This window comes from Podarcis muralis, chromosome 3 (genome assembly GCF_964188315.1).
Source record: "Podarcis muralis chromosome 3, rPodMur119.hap1.1, whole genome shotgun sequence".
NCBI classification, from domain to species: Eukaryota; Metazoa; Chordata; class Lepidosauria; order Squamata; family Lacertidae; genus Podarcis; species Podarcis muralis.
Genome location: NC_135657.1, coordinates 20571621 through 20587846, shown reverse-complemented (window position 1 = coordinate 20587846; position 16226 = coordinate 20571621). Strand labels below are relative to the sequence as shown.

The 16226-nt window shown below is 44.2% G+C and overlaps 1 protein-coding gene across 2 annotated transcripts in view; it reads right to left on the bottom strand.

Moving 5' to 3' along the window:
* SRBD1 (S1 RNA binding domain 1) overlaps window positions 1–16226 on the bottom strand; it is a 176151-nt gene that overhangs the window by 142655 nt on the left and 17270 nt on the right. Inside the window, exons 7-11 of one of the 2 annotated variants that reach the window (XM_028724830.2) lie at window positions 14655–14793; window positions 11763–11859; window positions 9994–10129; window positions 1982–2085; window positions 134–241 (exon numbers count right to left, since the gene is read on the bottom strand). In XM_028724830.2, the coding sequence (XP_028580663.2) occupies window positions 134–241; window positions 1982–2085; window positions 9994–10129; window positions 11763–11859; window positions 14655–14793 (584 nt within the window). The remainder of the gene's footprint in view (window positions 1–133; window positions 242–1981; window positions 2086–9993; window positions 10130–11762; window positions 11860–14654; window positions 14794–16226) is intronic. The other variant, XM_028724831.2, reaches the window with a different exon arrangement.

Below are 16226 nucleotides of genomic sequence, written 5' to 3'. Positions count from 1 at the left end.
GCCCCAGTGAGCATTGCCTTGCTGTATTTTTTATGAAAGTGCTGCTTCTAAATTTTAAGCAAATACTTTTTATTTGATATTCCTACATCACGGTACACAAGGCAGTTTACAATGCATAAGGGTGTTGCTTTACCTGAATTCTCTGCAGAGAAGCGGATAAATAAGGCGCTTGTAGGAGTCTTCTGTTGAATAACGTAGAAGCTCCATTAATTCAGGCTGCGCATAGGCCTTTGGTCTCCATCTGTGCAGCAAAATGTTTAAAACTAAGATTATTTGGTAACATGTTGCAAGTGTAACCTGCCGAAAGCCATACTATAGCTTCAGCAGAATGGAGTTTTAGCACAGGGTTTACAAAGTCCATTACAAATACCCTCTTTATGGGACTTGGAAGTCCTTGAAACCTGCAGACTAACTTCTTCTAAGAATATGCATACATACAAGGTGGTTAACAAAATCTGTCAGAAGCCTAACAGATGACAAAGTTCCTACCATCCTACTACTATGGGTTCCTACTATCTACCAAATTTGTAGGAAATTAACTCAAGTGTAACAGCTTGAAACAGCCTGGCCAAGTCCAGAAGTAGCACAAGAGAATATGGGGCACTTGTCACAATTTAGAAGCATGGTCAAATCTTCACGGTCACAGCCAGCACCTATTGGTTACCCAACATGTATTTTATGAGCTAACTGCCAAGACTACCAAAGAGATAAATGGAAAACTGGCTACTACGGGCATGCATGCATCAATTCATTTCATGTACATCTGTTTAAGATCTTCTGTTGCTTTGGATTTCCCAGATAGAACTTTGACTGACTGCTGCTTTGGGTTTTCCCGGAGAAACCTTAGATCTTCTACTACATTACGTTTCCCCAGCACATAAGAGTTCAAATAAAAACAGTCAACAACAGCTGCTAACCCAGCAAGCATACAAAACAACAACAACCCCAAGCAAATCCAGGCAACTATTGCTGTTATAGCCAAAGGTCAATGGATGAAAACTGTGATCCATAGAGTCACTAGATCAAGTCTCATCTAGCCACAAGGGGGCCTTAAGAGTTCTACCAGCTTCAGCCTCAACCTTCTCCGTGCAAAATATTATTGCATTATGCAGATGATATTATCTTGGATCTGATCCAGGTTTCCCCCATCCCCATGCCCAGTGCTCTATTTGCTGGCCAAGCCAGCAATTACTGTTCCAGTTTACTTTGTAGGGCACATTCCCATCGCAGGGTTGCCATGTGTCCTCTTTTTCTAGGATACATCCTCTTTTCCAGGTCTGGTTGCCACATGTCCTCTTTTCCCCAGACACGACCTTTGTTCAGGATTAAAATTTCTGTCTGGGTGGATTTTTGAAATTTGGCACAATACAGTAACCCAGAAGAGAATCACAACACAGCAGCATCTTAAACTAGCTACATACTGTATGAATCCCTTCTCTTGTGGCTGAACTAAAAGGATGCTGGTTGCAAGATCTTGGAGAAGGAATCTGGGAGTGCAAGAGTTAACATCCCCGTCTCCTTCAGGAGAGCCCATATGTACATGTACAGTTTAATAAATTGTTCTGTGCCCAAATACTTTCATGTGGCAAGTGAGGGAGCAATATGTATTATTATAATTTTGTTGCTGAAAACTAAGAACATTGCTACTAGCAATATATCACAGCTTCTATAGCCAACATATAGTAGGGGGTTGGGACACAGGTGGTGCTGTGGGTTAAACCCCAGAGTCGGTCACGACTGGACCTAATGATCAGGGGTCCATTTACCTTTACCTTTACTAGATCTAAAGCAGCAATAGTCAATGCTACACCCTCAAGGTATTGCTGGGTTGCATACAACTCCTGTCAACCCTGATCACTGGCCATGTTGGCTGAGTCTAATGGGAGAGACTCCAACATCTGGAGAGAACCACATTGAATACTCACTCCCAGCTTAAGGGATCAGAAAAGCGAACAAAGCATTGGTATGCCCTCATACAGACCTTGCATTTACACACCACCTACAGAATTCAAACTTCACGCCGTCAGGAATGTTGACCTTCACTGTCAGGACTTTGAGATTCTCCCCTCGGTTAATGGCTAGAATCTAAACGGCAAATAGAAATAGAGAACACACATAACAGGCAGGGAACACCTTCAAAAACACAGTGAATCTATTGATCTAGTGACTGTGCTGACTGCAGGGGGACCCATAGTTTGACTGCTTATAAGGCAGCTTCGTATGTTCACATGTGGAAGTGCTATTACAGCTGTATTATTGTTAGTTGCTCAATGTGCCAAAATGGCTTCCATAGAACCAAAACCTAGAGATGAATGAACTATGTTTTCAGTGGGTTGTGTGTGGGGGAGGGGGGTCCTCAGTTTTGCCCCTCCCCTAATTTAGCAAAAGCAGAGTTATGCAAAACTAAGTATGCAAATCAAGAGAAATAATGTATATTATTATGCATAATGTATACAGGATGTAGAATCCCATTTTTGCTAGACCAAGACTTGGATTACCTAGGTGTAGAATTTTAATTTTGTTTTTGAACCACAGGGTACACACAGGCTTGAGTACTGGTTTGTTTTCATACAGATCAATCAGCTAACTCTGCAATCTTACTTTGCACGTCAGATGTAGGGGCAGGTGTGCACAGCTTAGCCAAAAGGGGAGACCCAACAGACCTCATTTTTATTTATTTTACTTAGGAAAATATTTATATACCACTAAATCATAGAAAAACATTGAAGTGGTCTACAATTATACCTACATCTATATCTACAGAATAAAAACACATATGGGTTTAAAATCAGAAACCATCTACTAACTATTATGGAAAGATGTTATCTTAATTGCCTGCATAGAGAAGTTTTCAATAGGCATCTGAAGGTTGAAACTGAAGCCACCTGTTGAATCCTTACTGCCAGGACTGGGCCAATGATGTTAAAGACCCTGCTTCATATTGGTGTCAGAAGGGCCTCTCTGACTCAAGGGACAAGCAATGACACTCCTGCACTTGACCTCAATGGCTGAGAAGGGATAGAAGAGTTCAGGGAATCCCTAAGGTACCCTGGAGCTAAGTCGTTCAGGGCTATGTAAATGAATACAGGGATCTTGAATGTGGCTCGATAGCAGATGGGCATTTACTAGGCCTGTGGGACAGAGGTTCCCCACCCCTAGGCTAAATTAAAAAGTGTATTCAGAGTACATAAGCTTCATAGCATGCTCCAAGTCACATAAACTCAACTAAGCGACTGGGTTGCATGACATCTGGATGATTGCTAAAATGTATTTAAGTACTTTTCATGTATTTAAGTACTTCCCCACCTTTCAGTGTGAGCTGCTCTCAGAGTAACAAAAATTCTCCCCTGCCCTGTTTATACAGGGACAGAGAGAGATTGTGTGCTTCAAGGCTGTGCGGAGATTTAACCAAACTGTTGTCACAATCCCACTTGACCCAGACAAAATGGTTTGGAAACCCAAAGATCATCTGAGTACAACCTAAAGGGTCAAAGGAACCAGAAATGATCCCAACCGAGGGACCCATCTCATGGATGTCTCACTTGATAACTACCACCCATCTCTCTGACCACAACCCAAGCTCTGCCTTGATCCTGGATTCTCCCACTTCATCCCTTGAGCCTCCAAAGCAAAGGCAACAGCAGACCCAGTAGGAAGGCCTAAGTCAGCATAATAATGCCTGTTTGACTGCAAGAACAGGATGCCTGGACTAGATAGGCTAATAGCCTGATCCAGAAAGGCTCTTCTTATGTTCTTATGGAATAATAACATTTCCATGAGATGATAAGTATTCATTTTAACTGTCAGCAAAGAGGGGGAAAACAATGATTGCTATGTACGCAGAAATCCACATGCTCCCGAAAGTTAAGAAAACCATACATTTCCGATACATTAGACGTGCAGAGAAACCATTAAAAAGCTGTTAAAAGTTGACATTCCTGTGTTGCCGTGCATGTTGATGTATGCTATGGGCCCTCAGCCCTGTCACAAGCAAGCTTGCTGTGTCAATCACGAACTTTAATTCAATCACTAGCTAACTCAGACATGTCACATATGTTAAACACAATGGTCTAAAAATGACCTGGGGGCATCGCACCAATTTATATTCCTCAGCTTTCCCTGTGCATGTTGACATACCAGGCCTGACATATCATTGAACAACACAGCAAATAATAAAAATTACATGTGAAATGTTATAGCATCAGGTACCTTGACTGCCAAAGCAAATGCTCTCACGCAGGAATTAGGAGGGCACACGTTTCCCGAACGAAAACAAAACACTTTCATGGTTATTCCACACTGGCAAGAGTGTGTGTGTGTGTCTGTGTGAAAGCTAAAACAGCTATCTGGAGTGAAATCAAAATTATGCTTTTCGGCAAACAACTTCGTCAGATACAGATATCATTGCTCCTGACTCACAGGGGTTTTTCCCGACCAAGTGCCCTATTTCCAAGCCCCTCCAAACAAACTAGCTTGACAAACAATGGCTTGAAGAAGAGCATCTTCTCATTAATAGCCAACCCCGATAAGCCAAATTTAGCTTGGAAACTAAGTATCTGTAGAAAAGTAAGCAAGTTGCCATCCCCTTAGGCCAGTGTTAGAAATTAGCCAGGCGCCAGGTGCGTTTTCTACTGGTGTAGATCCAATTGTGACTATGTGGAGATTTCTGGGAGCCAGGTTGGCAACCACAGCTTAAACACCTCTGCCTTAGTCCATAGATAATGTCATTTCCATCTCAACTGGGTGTGTTTCTCCTCCTTCCGTACTGGGACAACTGAATTGTTGTGAAGAGGAAGCTACAGTCAAGTAATGTTGAGATCATAGAATCGTCAAACCATAGCATTGTATGGGACCCCCAGTCCAACACCCTGGCGAACAGACATTCCACTGTGGCGATTTTAACTGATTTTAACTAGGTGCCACTTGGCACATATCTGAGCTTTCAACATTGCCTTAGGCCTCAGTGAAAAGGGGTTGGTTTCTTCTTTGGTGATCACTCATAGTCAAGTAAGATTGTCTTCCATAAACACGGTTTTAGCAATGAGTCCGTAAGTGACTGTGGAGGCCAATTCTTGATCCACACGTCCTTCCACAGTGGGGACATTGGTTCCCGGGCGGGAGTTGATCACGGTGTGGATTTGCCAAGCGTGCCTTCCTCCTAGCACATTTCTCTCTTGCATCCTGAGTTTGAGTGTCTTCAAAGCCCATGACACCTTTGGTAAAGGCTGTTTTCCAACTGGAGAGCTCGCAGGCCAGCATTTCCCAGTTGTCAGTGTTTACACTACTTTTTTTTTTTAGATTTGCCTTGAGACAGTATTTAAACCTCTTTTGTTGACCACAAGCATTACACTTTCCATTTTTAAGTTGGGAATAGAGTAGTTGCTTTGGAAGGCGATCATCAGGCATTCGCACAACATTACCAGCCCAACGAAGCTGATGTTGAAGAATCATTGCTTCAACACTGGTGATCTTTGCTTCTTCCAGTACACTGATATTAGTTCGCCTGTCTTCCCAAGTGATGTGTAAGATTTTTCGGAGGCACTATTGATGGAATCTTTCGAGAAGTTGGAGATGGCATTTATAAGTGGTCCATGTTTCGCATGCATACAGTTAGGTTGGTAGTACAATAGCTTGGTACACAAGCATTTTGGTTTCCCTGCGAATGACCCATTGCCTTAGGCCTCAGTGAAAAGGGGTTGGTTTACCCATATAGAAATCTCTACTTGATCAGGCCAATGGCCCATCGAGTTTACTATCCTGTTCTCACAGTGGTCAAGTGGATGCTTATGGAAAGCCTGCTTATGGGAAGTGGATGTTTATGGGAAGCAGGACTTGAGCACAGCAACATTCTCCCCACCTGTGACTCCAAGCAACTGGTTTTCAAAGGCAAACGACCTCCAATACTAGATTGGGTGGCCCATCTTTCAGGGGTTTTTTAAGCTGTGATTCCTGCATTGCAGAGTTGGGTCCCTTCTGTAGTGGAAAACGGGCAAGAAAAACCGAGGTGCTGCAGATTTGGCTATGTGCAGGCAACCCTTCCTGTGAGTCCTCGCAGGAGCACTCCTGCCCTTGGGAGTGGCCCAGCTGGGGCCTGACTGCCCAGATTAGGAGCCCTAATCGACACAGGTAGTGACTGTGGAGACATCCAGCCCAGCCTGGTTGAGGCAGGTACGAATGGTGCAAAGCAACGTGGTCAAGCAGGGAGAGAATGATGGACCAAATGGTGCGGTTTCCTAAGGCTAGATCTGGTGTATGTGGGTCAAGGTCTGGTGGAGGAATTGTTCCTTTGGGGTTATTGGCCTGATCAAGTAAAGCTTTCTATGTGGGTAAACCAACCCCTTTTCACTGAGGCCTAAGGCAATGGGACATTCGCTGGGAAACCAAAATGCTTGTTTACCAAGCTATTGCACTACCAACCTTACTGTATGCTTGCGAAACATGGACCACTTACAAACGCCATCTCCAACTTCTCAAAAGATTCCATCAATGGTGCCTCCAAAAAGTCTTACACCTTTATATATTTTATATAAAATATATTTTCCCTCATCTACTGACTACCAAGGACCCTTTAAGGAACCTGCAGTGTTGATTGGCAAAACACCTTCAAACTCTACAATTCTACGTATGATCGCTACAAGAATTTGTTTAAATTTTATACTGTGAGTGGCCGTACATACGTGGAAAAGTAGGATAAAAGTCATCATTAGCAACAACTGGATAACACTGAGAGGGAGCACACCAAGAAAACACAAGGCAAGAGGAGCTTGGAAGGGGATGAATAACAGAGAAGATATGGGCAAAGTGAAGCAAACAACCGGGAGCTGCAGGAGAGAGGAGAGCTGGAGTTCACATATTGATTGGAAGGAACCAGCAAATGTCTGGCTGCCGGCCAGTAGTCCTTGCTTTTTCATGTACAGGCTAGTTTCGAATCACAGCCCTTGTTCAAATAAGCATGCAGCACAGGAAATCCATTTGAAAAGACTCAGGAGAATTCAGGAGGAAGGTGAAACTCAAGGTTAGCAACAAAATCCTCAAATGGCTTTTTCATTTCTTAGCTAACTGAAGGGCGAATAAAAGCACAGCATGGAATCCACACACCACTTCCTCTGAACCACTGCAGATATAACGTTTCCCAGTCTCCTACCTGTGCTTAAAAAGGTTGGGAGAAACCCACTGGCTCATTCACAACCTCTTTCTGTCTCCTGTGCAAATTTTCCCACTCTTTCCTTTTCAGCATTAACCATGGTGCGCCTATTCTTTACGCTAATGTGATGAGCTTCAAACCAGAGTCCAAAGCAAGGATTTGAAGCTTGTTTCCAAAACCCTGGTTCAAGGCTAACCCTGGTGAACATTAACTTTGGTGCAGAGGTGACGCTGCACTGCGGTTAACACGGCCAAAGGAAGGCAGGAGCTCATGTGGGGGAAAAGAGGAAGAAGAAACTCGATTTGTTTTGTTTATATATTGCAAGTTGCTTTGAGTTACACCTTGGTGAAAAATCAACTGGTAAATTTAATAAATGAAATAAATTAAAAACCAGTTAAACCAAGCTGGTTCCAGGCTCCAGTGGACTGTCACTTACCCTGTAGTGGAACCTCTCTAACTGGCAGCAGGCAGCTGCCATTTTAATTTCCCACCTTGCCCCAAAGCCACACTACCTCAGGGCACTGTGGGAAATGGGCTATGCCCAATTAGCAATGGTGAGCCCTGCTGGGACTCAAGAACCCCATTAGTTGCCTATGGGAGTGCTCTGTTAACCTTGCCTATGAGACCGGGAAATATTAGCTAAGCATTGGGACCCTGTGCTGGTGTAGTCGCAATGTAGGCTTTGAAAATCAGTAGGACTAATTTGGAATTTCTGCAAAACAATAACGAACAACACTTAAAAAAATAAATCCTAAAATGCTGATGTTCTTTCTCTTTTTTTTACTTTTACATTGGGAACATTTGGCACACACATATATATATACACGTATTTTAAAAACCTTTTAAAAACCTTCCCTTCTTTCAGGTCACCTTTAACTACAATTATTTAACCTTTTCTCGCCACTAGGGACCAATTTCAGCTGACAGGTTTAACGCTGCGTGGCTCAGAGCACTCGTCAATCACAGGGATGTTCTCCAAGCCATTCAGCAGTGCCGCAGTGGCTGACACAGGAGACATGACATCAGACAAGACGTCTGAGGTTAGATTTAGAAGATGGTGGAGCAAAGACTGAACGAACTGGGGCTGAGGGCACAACTCGGAGGAAGGGGGGGTTGGGGGTCAAAGCGACGGAGAGCAAAGTAAGCCTTCCAAACTCCTGCCGGTCCCAGGAGGAAATGATTAAATGCTTCATTCTTCCTCAGCCACTGTCCCGGAATAACAAGGCATGTTCCCTTGTATCTCTGGAGAAACAGTTTGTTCGTACTAAAAGGTCTGCTGCAAATCTTTCCATTGGGCTAATCCGTAATGACCTTGACTCGGTCCAGCTGCCCTCCACCATCTGTTCAAGGGCAGCAAAGTGCAGGTGGGAAGGAGGGGGGAGGCACAAAAAGAGGCTTGCAAGGATCAGACCAAATGCCAGTGTAGTCCGATACCCTGATCTCATGGTAGCCAGTCAATGTCAGTGGGACCAGAGTTCAACAATGTCTCTCCTTGCTTGTGATTCGCAGCAGCCGGTATTCAGAAACATACGGTTTCCAACAGCAAAAGTGCGAACACATAGCCACTGAGAGACACATTCACAGAGGCTAAGGCAGCGGAGATAGCTCAGTTGGGGAAGCATGAGACTCTTAATCAGGGACATGGATTCGAGCCCCACGTAGCGCACAAGATTCCTGCATTATAGAGGTTAGATTAGATTGGCCCATCAGGCTCCCTTCCAACAATTCTACGATTCACTAAAATCATCCAAGATGGTGACCGTCACTTGCAGGAGCGAATTTGACATTTTAAGGCCTGTGTGCAGAAGAACTTCAAAATCTTCCTCTCACACTGGGAGCCAGTGTGGTGTTGTGGTTAAGAGCAGTGGACTCGTAATCTGGTGAACCAGGTTTGATTCCCCACTCCTCCACATGCAGCTGCTGGGTGACCTTGGGCTAGTCACACTTCTCTGAAGTCTCTCAGCCCCACTCACCTCACAGAGTGTTTGTTGTTGGGGAGGAAGGCAAAGGAGAATGTTAGCCGCTTTGAGACTCCTTCGGGTAGTGATAAAGTGGGATATCAAATCCAAACTCTTCTTCTTCCCTTGTTCGTTTGTTTCAACAATTTGCATGCTACTTAATCACAGTTGTAGTGTAGCCTTCAGATTTATTTTTTTTTAAGCCCTCAGTAAGAACTGGAAGTTCAACGGTGGGGAGAGGGGAGCTGTCTGCCCTCAACTGGAGGGGAGTTTCACGAAATTGGGCCCACCATTTTGAATGCATGGCTCCTTGTAGATAGGAATCGTGTGTACAGGCCAATAGGGGATCACCAAGAATAGCTCCCCCAAAGACCTCTGTGATTGGACAGGGATCAAGGAGGTAAGGCTGCCCCCCTGAGGTATCCTGGGCCCAAGTTTACAGGGCCTCGTAAATTAATAAATGAACCTTGAACCCAGTCCAGTAGCTTCTGTCACTGGAGTTATGTGCTGGCAACCATCTGCCCCCATCAACAGTCTAGCCACGGTGCTTTGCACCAGATGGAGCCTCTGTGTCAGGCACAAAGACAGCCACCACACAGATCACCTGCAAAAAACCAAGCTTTGAGTTTACCTCTGCATGGATCACCATAGCCAGATTATCCCTGTCCAAGAACAGCCATAGTTAGCGTACCAAAGCTGATAAAAGGCACTAAGGCTATCTGAGCTTCCAGTCATGTGGAGCACCCCCAAAGTCCAAACCTCTTCTTCCCAAGAGAGTGCACCCCCTTCGTTGCACTGCTTTCAAGGTTTTCTGCTGCTAAATGGTCTACAAATTTGTTTAGCAGATAAATAATATTCTATGCAGCGGAGGGGCGATCATTAAGTACCTACCTGGTGGTGCTGAATATTCTTTATATTGCAAGAAAAATTCTGGTACAGGTGAAACTTGTTGACATCTTTTTCATTGGCCTTTTTCGAGGTCACTTTTGCCAAGGATGACTGAATACAAATGTACTTTCTTTGGCATCTATATTTAAAAAAAAAAATTGAACAGAATTCAAATAGAAGTCATGCTAATGTCATTACAAGGACTGATAGTGACTTGCCCGTTATTATCATACTACGTTTTAACTAAACAAACGATTTTCAGAATTAAGGAAGTATCCCAATAGCAAAGCAAGACCGAGCAGAAAATGACAGAGGCTCTTGGGCTTGGGTCTTCCAAAAGAACAGGATGTTGCACTAGATGGGCCTTTGGCCTCATCCAGCAGGGCTCATATGCCAAGCGGCGAAAGATGGAACCTGCTACTTTGGCTGCAAGCAACCCCAGCATCCATGCCCTGATTCAGGATTCTGCTTTGATCCTTCCTGTTCACTGTTGGGCCACAATGGATTCCAGTTCCAGGGGTTTCGCCCCCCCCCCCCAATGGATGACCAAGGTCTGATTCATATGGAGTAGCATTCGCTTCATGCAACATGCAAATCTGGAGCACTGGTGCTGGGCTTCCCTATATTCTTCTAAGCACACAAATGCCTGGATAGCTCTGCACATGAAATCCCTGGTTTATGCAGAAGATGAAAACCAGCTGGATCACATCAGAGGTCCACGGGGGCCTCCCTTTTGCCTGCCCTGAACCACACTCCACTGCCACCCTCCTTGTAAAGGACAGGACTTGGGAGCTCACTCAGTGCTGCTACACAACTGTCTGCAGGTGGTATGCTGGCATAATAATAATAATAATAATAATAATAATAATAATAATAATAATAAATTTTATTTATACCCCGCCCTCCCCAGCCAAGACCAGTCTCAGGGCGGCTGACACCAGGTATAAAAACAATTGATTGAAACACAACTTAAAAACAAGATTAAAATACAACATTAAAACATTAAAATGCAGCCTCATTTCAGTAGGAACTCAAATCAAAAACTTTTTTGGGGATGAGAACGTCAAGTCTTCACCAAGGCCAACTATCCAGACTGGTCCTACGTAGGCCAGAAAAAAGCCAGGTAAGTCCCCAGATAGGAGTTCCATCACAGAAGGAGAAAGGAAAAAGGAAAGAGGGGGAGGGGATCAAGTTGATTCCAAGCCAAAGGCCAGGCGGTACAACTCTGTCTTACAGGCCCTGCGGAAAGAAATCAGATCCTGCAGGGCCCTGGTCTCATGAGGCAGAGTGTTCCACCAGGCCAGAGCCAGTGTTGAGAAGGTCCTGGCTCTGGTTTCCTTAGGGCCCAGGACCTCTAAGCTGTTACTATTTTTGGACCTTAAGGTCCTCCACGGGGCATACCAGGAGAGGTGGTTCCATAGATACGAAGGTCCTAGGCCGTGAAGGGCTTTAAAGGGCTTTAATGTGGCCAAACAGGAAGGGCCTTAGCTGTGGAGTAGAGCACCTGCTTTCTTTGCAGAGCTTCAAGCTCTGGCTTCTCCAGGTAGGGCTGGGAGAAGCCCCTGTCTGAAACCCTGAAGAACTGCTGCCAGATGGTCTACAAGACAGCTTCCTATGTACCTAAGGAGTGTTGTTTTCCACCTGAATCCATACCTGACGAACCCCTTCCACTGTGCCTATGAAGACAGTCAGAAATGAATGCATAAAAGCTGCAAAATAAGAATTTAAGTGGCTTATGATAAAAGCAAACTGCCTGTAACAACGGCACTTACAAATCTCTGATGAAATCCAGCGTCTCTTTATCTTTAGCGATCATGTCAGCCAAGATGTGCTGCACTCCAGATTTTACTTCCTCAACCGTGGAAAGACCTGGAAGAAAATATATTTGAGCCTTGTGTTATTCATTTCGTTCCTATGTTTTATGCCCTGATAACGTCCACAACACTGTGGATGTGCTCCAACATTTAGGAGCTATATTTAACTATCAGTCCTGAGTAGGGATAATTTGAGAAGCCTTACTTTGCTGGACACTGTCTAACAGATTCAAATTTAGAACCTGTGCTTTAAAAAATGCTCAATTAATCTTTTTTTTAAAAAAAAAACCAAGAAGAAAAACTTCTCCACAGATGAACTAGAAAAAAGTATTTACTAGCTTCTCTATAAGAATAATATAAAAACCAGCCCGTTTTACTGTCTAATATTGCCCCCTACAGATTTATCTATAATTACACTAGGAGCCACATTGCTAGATATAGTTGCAAGCTTTCGGTTTTAAAATTGATGTGATTTTCAGCATGTCTTGGTATTAATTTTTTAGAAGGGTAAGAAAGGATATTTTCTTCCTTCTTGTATTGTGATTGGATGAAAAGTCTTCATATTATGTGAGTTTTTACTGGTATGGGTGGGTGTTTATTTTATGGCGTATCTGCATTTTAAATCTTTGCAAGTCACTTTGAAAGACAGATACATTCAATCAATAATAAAATATACAGAATTTGTGATTTAACAGGAGACTTTAAAAAAAACCCCACATTTCAATAGCAATTTTCTCCTCTTCAAAAGCAGAATATTATTCCCATCCAATACTGCAATACTTCCCATTCATTTCTTTATATCTGCCTCTGAAATTAATAGGGGCCTTATTCTTTGTATGTTCTGTTTTAGCAGGTCTGTGAGAATACAATAGATGGTTGACTGGTGTTTTATTTATTCTTACTGTACAGTGGTGCCTCGCAAGACGAAATTAATTCGTTCCGCAAGTTTTTTCTTCTTGCGAGTTTTTCGTCTTGCGATGCACGGTTTCCCATAGGAATGCATTGAAAATCAATCAATGCGTTCCTAGGGAAACCGAATTCAGACCAGGTCCGGGGACAGTCTGTCCCCCGACCTCTTCTGAAGGCTGGGGGGGGGGACAAGGGCTTTTCTTCCCACCCCCAGCATTTTAAAAAACCCCGGGACAGCGGAGGGCTTCTCCGCTGTCCGGGGCGATCTTAAAATGCTGGCGGGCGGCATTTTAAAATCGCCCCGGGACAGCGGAGGACTTCTCCACTGTCCGGGGTGATTTAAAAGCCCCTGGGAAGGCAGGCAGGGGGGACAAAGACTTTTGCCCCCCGCCAGCCTTCAGAAGAGGTCCTGGACCTCTTCTGAAGGCTGGCGGGGGGCGAAAGTCTTTGTCCCCCCTGCCTGCCTTTAAAAGCCCTCCCGGGAGAGCGGAGAAACGCGCTGCGTTTCTCCGCTCTCCCGGGAAGGCAGGCAGGGGGGACAAAGACATTTGCCCCCCGCCCTCCTTCAGAAGAGGTCCAGGACCTCTTCTGAAGGCTGGCGGGGGCGAAAGTCTTTGCTCCCCCCCCCCGCCTGCCTTCAAAAGCTGTCCGGCCAAGGCTTCGCGGACCTCTCCGCAAGCAGCGGCAGCGCTGCCGCTGCTTGCGGAGAGTTGCCGGCATGCCGAAGCCTGCACGCGCTGAGATCAGCGCGCCCAGGCTTCGCGGACCTCTACTGCCTTCAAAAGCCATCCGGGATAGCGGGAAGCGCTTCCCTGCTATCCCGGACTGCTTTTAAAATGCTGGCGGTGGGGAGCAAAGCCTTTCGGCCCCCGCCAGCCTTCCTGGACCTCTTCTGAAGGCCGGAGGGGGGGGAAAGGCTTTGCTCCCCACCGCTAGCATTTAAAAGAGGTCCCCGGAGATTTCCCTATGGGCTTTCGTCTTGCGAAGCAAGCCCATAGGGAAATTCGTTTTGCGAAGCGCCTCCAAAACGGAAAACCCTTTCGTCTAGCGGGTTTTCCGTCTTGCGAGGCGTTCGTCTTGCGGGGTACCACTGTATTATTATTGCAGTTATACCCACTGCCTAGTGGGACATCTTCAGGAGAAGAAAAGGAGGAAACCCTACACAAATCCACAGTGGGGTCCCTAAGATGGTTGGATGGTGTCTTGTATGCCTCCTTCCGGCAACTCCTGCAGCCAAGCTGGTGCCAAATGTATTACTCTGCTTTCCTTTGGACCATGTCAGTAAGGATCTTGTCGCCTGGGCAGCCCAGTCCTGTTTTTGCTAACGCAACAAAAACAATGCAGGAGGCAGCAGTTGCAAGTTAACGGTCTCTGCAGCCACAGCAGGCGCTGTGATTCTTCAGCAGTTTGATTTTTTAATTTTTGGTTTATTTAACATAATTGTTACAAAATATAAGCAAAATATTGCAAATACATGCATACATATATATTTCAAATAAGCACATATATATGAAAAAAGGAACAAAAGAGAAAAGAAGAAGAAAAAATAAAGAGAAAATAAGAAGAAAAATTGGAAGAATTTCTTCTAAATTTATTCTACAAATATCTACAAATATTGAGATATTGAGATTATTCAGCAGTTTGATTTCACCCTTAGAGGTGAACTCCATTGCCTCTCAAGGCAGATGTATTTTTTAAATATAGATCTATATACCGCCTTTTCCTCCAAGCAGATCATGGTGATGTACATGGTTCTCTTACTCCCCATTTTATCCTCGCAACAACCCTGTGAGGCAGGTTAGGCTGAGAGATGGTGGCTGGCCCATGGTCACCCAGTAAGCTTCACAGCCAAGTGAGGAATCAAACCCTTGTCTCCTAGGTCCTAGTCTGACACTCTAGCCACTGCACAACACTCTCTGCTTCAGTAAAGGACGCCCTTACCTTCGACACTGGACTTGACATAAGAGTGTAGGTTGAGTTCTCTTGGGTTCTCAATGAGCAAATTTGCAGCATGGTCTAATCCCAGTTGCCTGGCTCTTTGTGCTTTTGTTCCTTTGCTTCCCGTTTTATACGGCGCATACTAGGATAGAGAACAGAGGCTGGATGTAAAATGCATGTGGCTCCACACTCTACAGAATATCACAGAGCGCTGGTAACTTCAAGGTTGGATTACTGCATTGCGCTCTATGTAGTGCTTCCCTTGCCCTCAATCTGGAAGCTGTAGTTAAATTCAGAATGCTGCAGCATAGTTGCTGACAGGTGTGAGACCCTGTCAGTCTCTGCACAGGGATCAGCACTGGTTGCACATTTGCTACGGGGCCATGTTCAAGATGTTAGCATCTTAACAGCTTGGGAACAGCTTGTTCATGTGATCGCCTGACCCCACATATACCCAGTCTGCCCCTTCAGTCTGTGGAACTAGCACTATTATAGGAGTCACATAACATTTGTTCTGTATTTGTAAGTAATACATATTTTTCCATGGTAGCATCTGCACTCTGGAACGCCCTGCCTATTGACATCTTTACTCTTCTCGTTTCGGCACCTGGTTAAAACATTTTTGTTTAGGCAAGCCTACCCAGACACACATATAGGTTATGTGTATTTCTATGTGTTATGTGTTTTCTAAGCTAGTGTTAATCTTAATAATCTTTTGGAGATTTTAATACCTGTTTTAAATGAACGATTTTAGTATTTTATTTTACGTTTTTGTAAACCACCTAGAAAGTATTTTTTTAACAATCAAAACAAAAAAAATTCCTTCCAGTAGCACCTTAAAGACCAACTAAGTTAGTTCTTGGTATGAGCTTTCGTGTGCATGCACACTTCTTCAGATACAGATACTTCTTCAGTGTGCATGCACACGAAAGCTCATACCAAGAACTAACTTAGTTGGTCTTTAAGGTGCTACTGGAAGGAATTTTTTTTGTTTTGACTATGGCAGACCAACACGGCTACCTATCTGTAACTTTTACAATCAAATTGTATATAAATTTTGTTAAAGAAAATATTAAAAAGGGCAGTGACAAGAAAACAGGCATTTTCTGCCATTGGCCCTGCAATCTGAATGCCCTTCCCTCCACCATATTATTATTATTATTAATTATTAAAATTGGTATACCACCTTTCATCCATTGATTTCAGGACGGTTCACGGCATATGACAATATAAAAACCACAATAAAAATTTGTGAAGCAGCAACCATCAGTTACTTCAGACACCTTGTAAAGACTCATATTGTTGCCCAGGATTTCCCTACCTTGACCCATAAGACAGGACCTTGTTTTATACAACTAAATCCCCTGAATTCCTGTTTTATTTGTTTACTGCAGGTTTATGCTGCATTTTTGTTTCAGTTATAGTTATATATAATATATAGATAGTTATATATAAATATGGGATGCGGGTGGCACTGTGGGTTAAACCACAGAGCCTAGGACTTCCGGTTCGAATCCCCATGGTGAGCTCACCCAACGGGGTGAGCTCCTGTTGCTCGGTTCCTGCTCCTCCCAA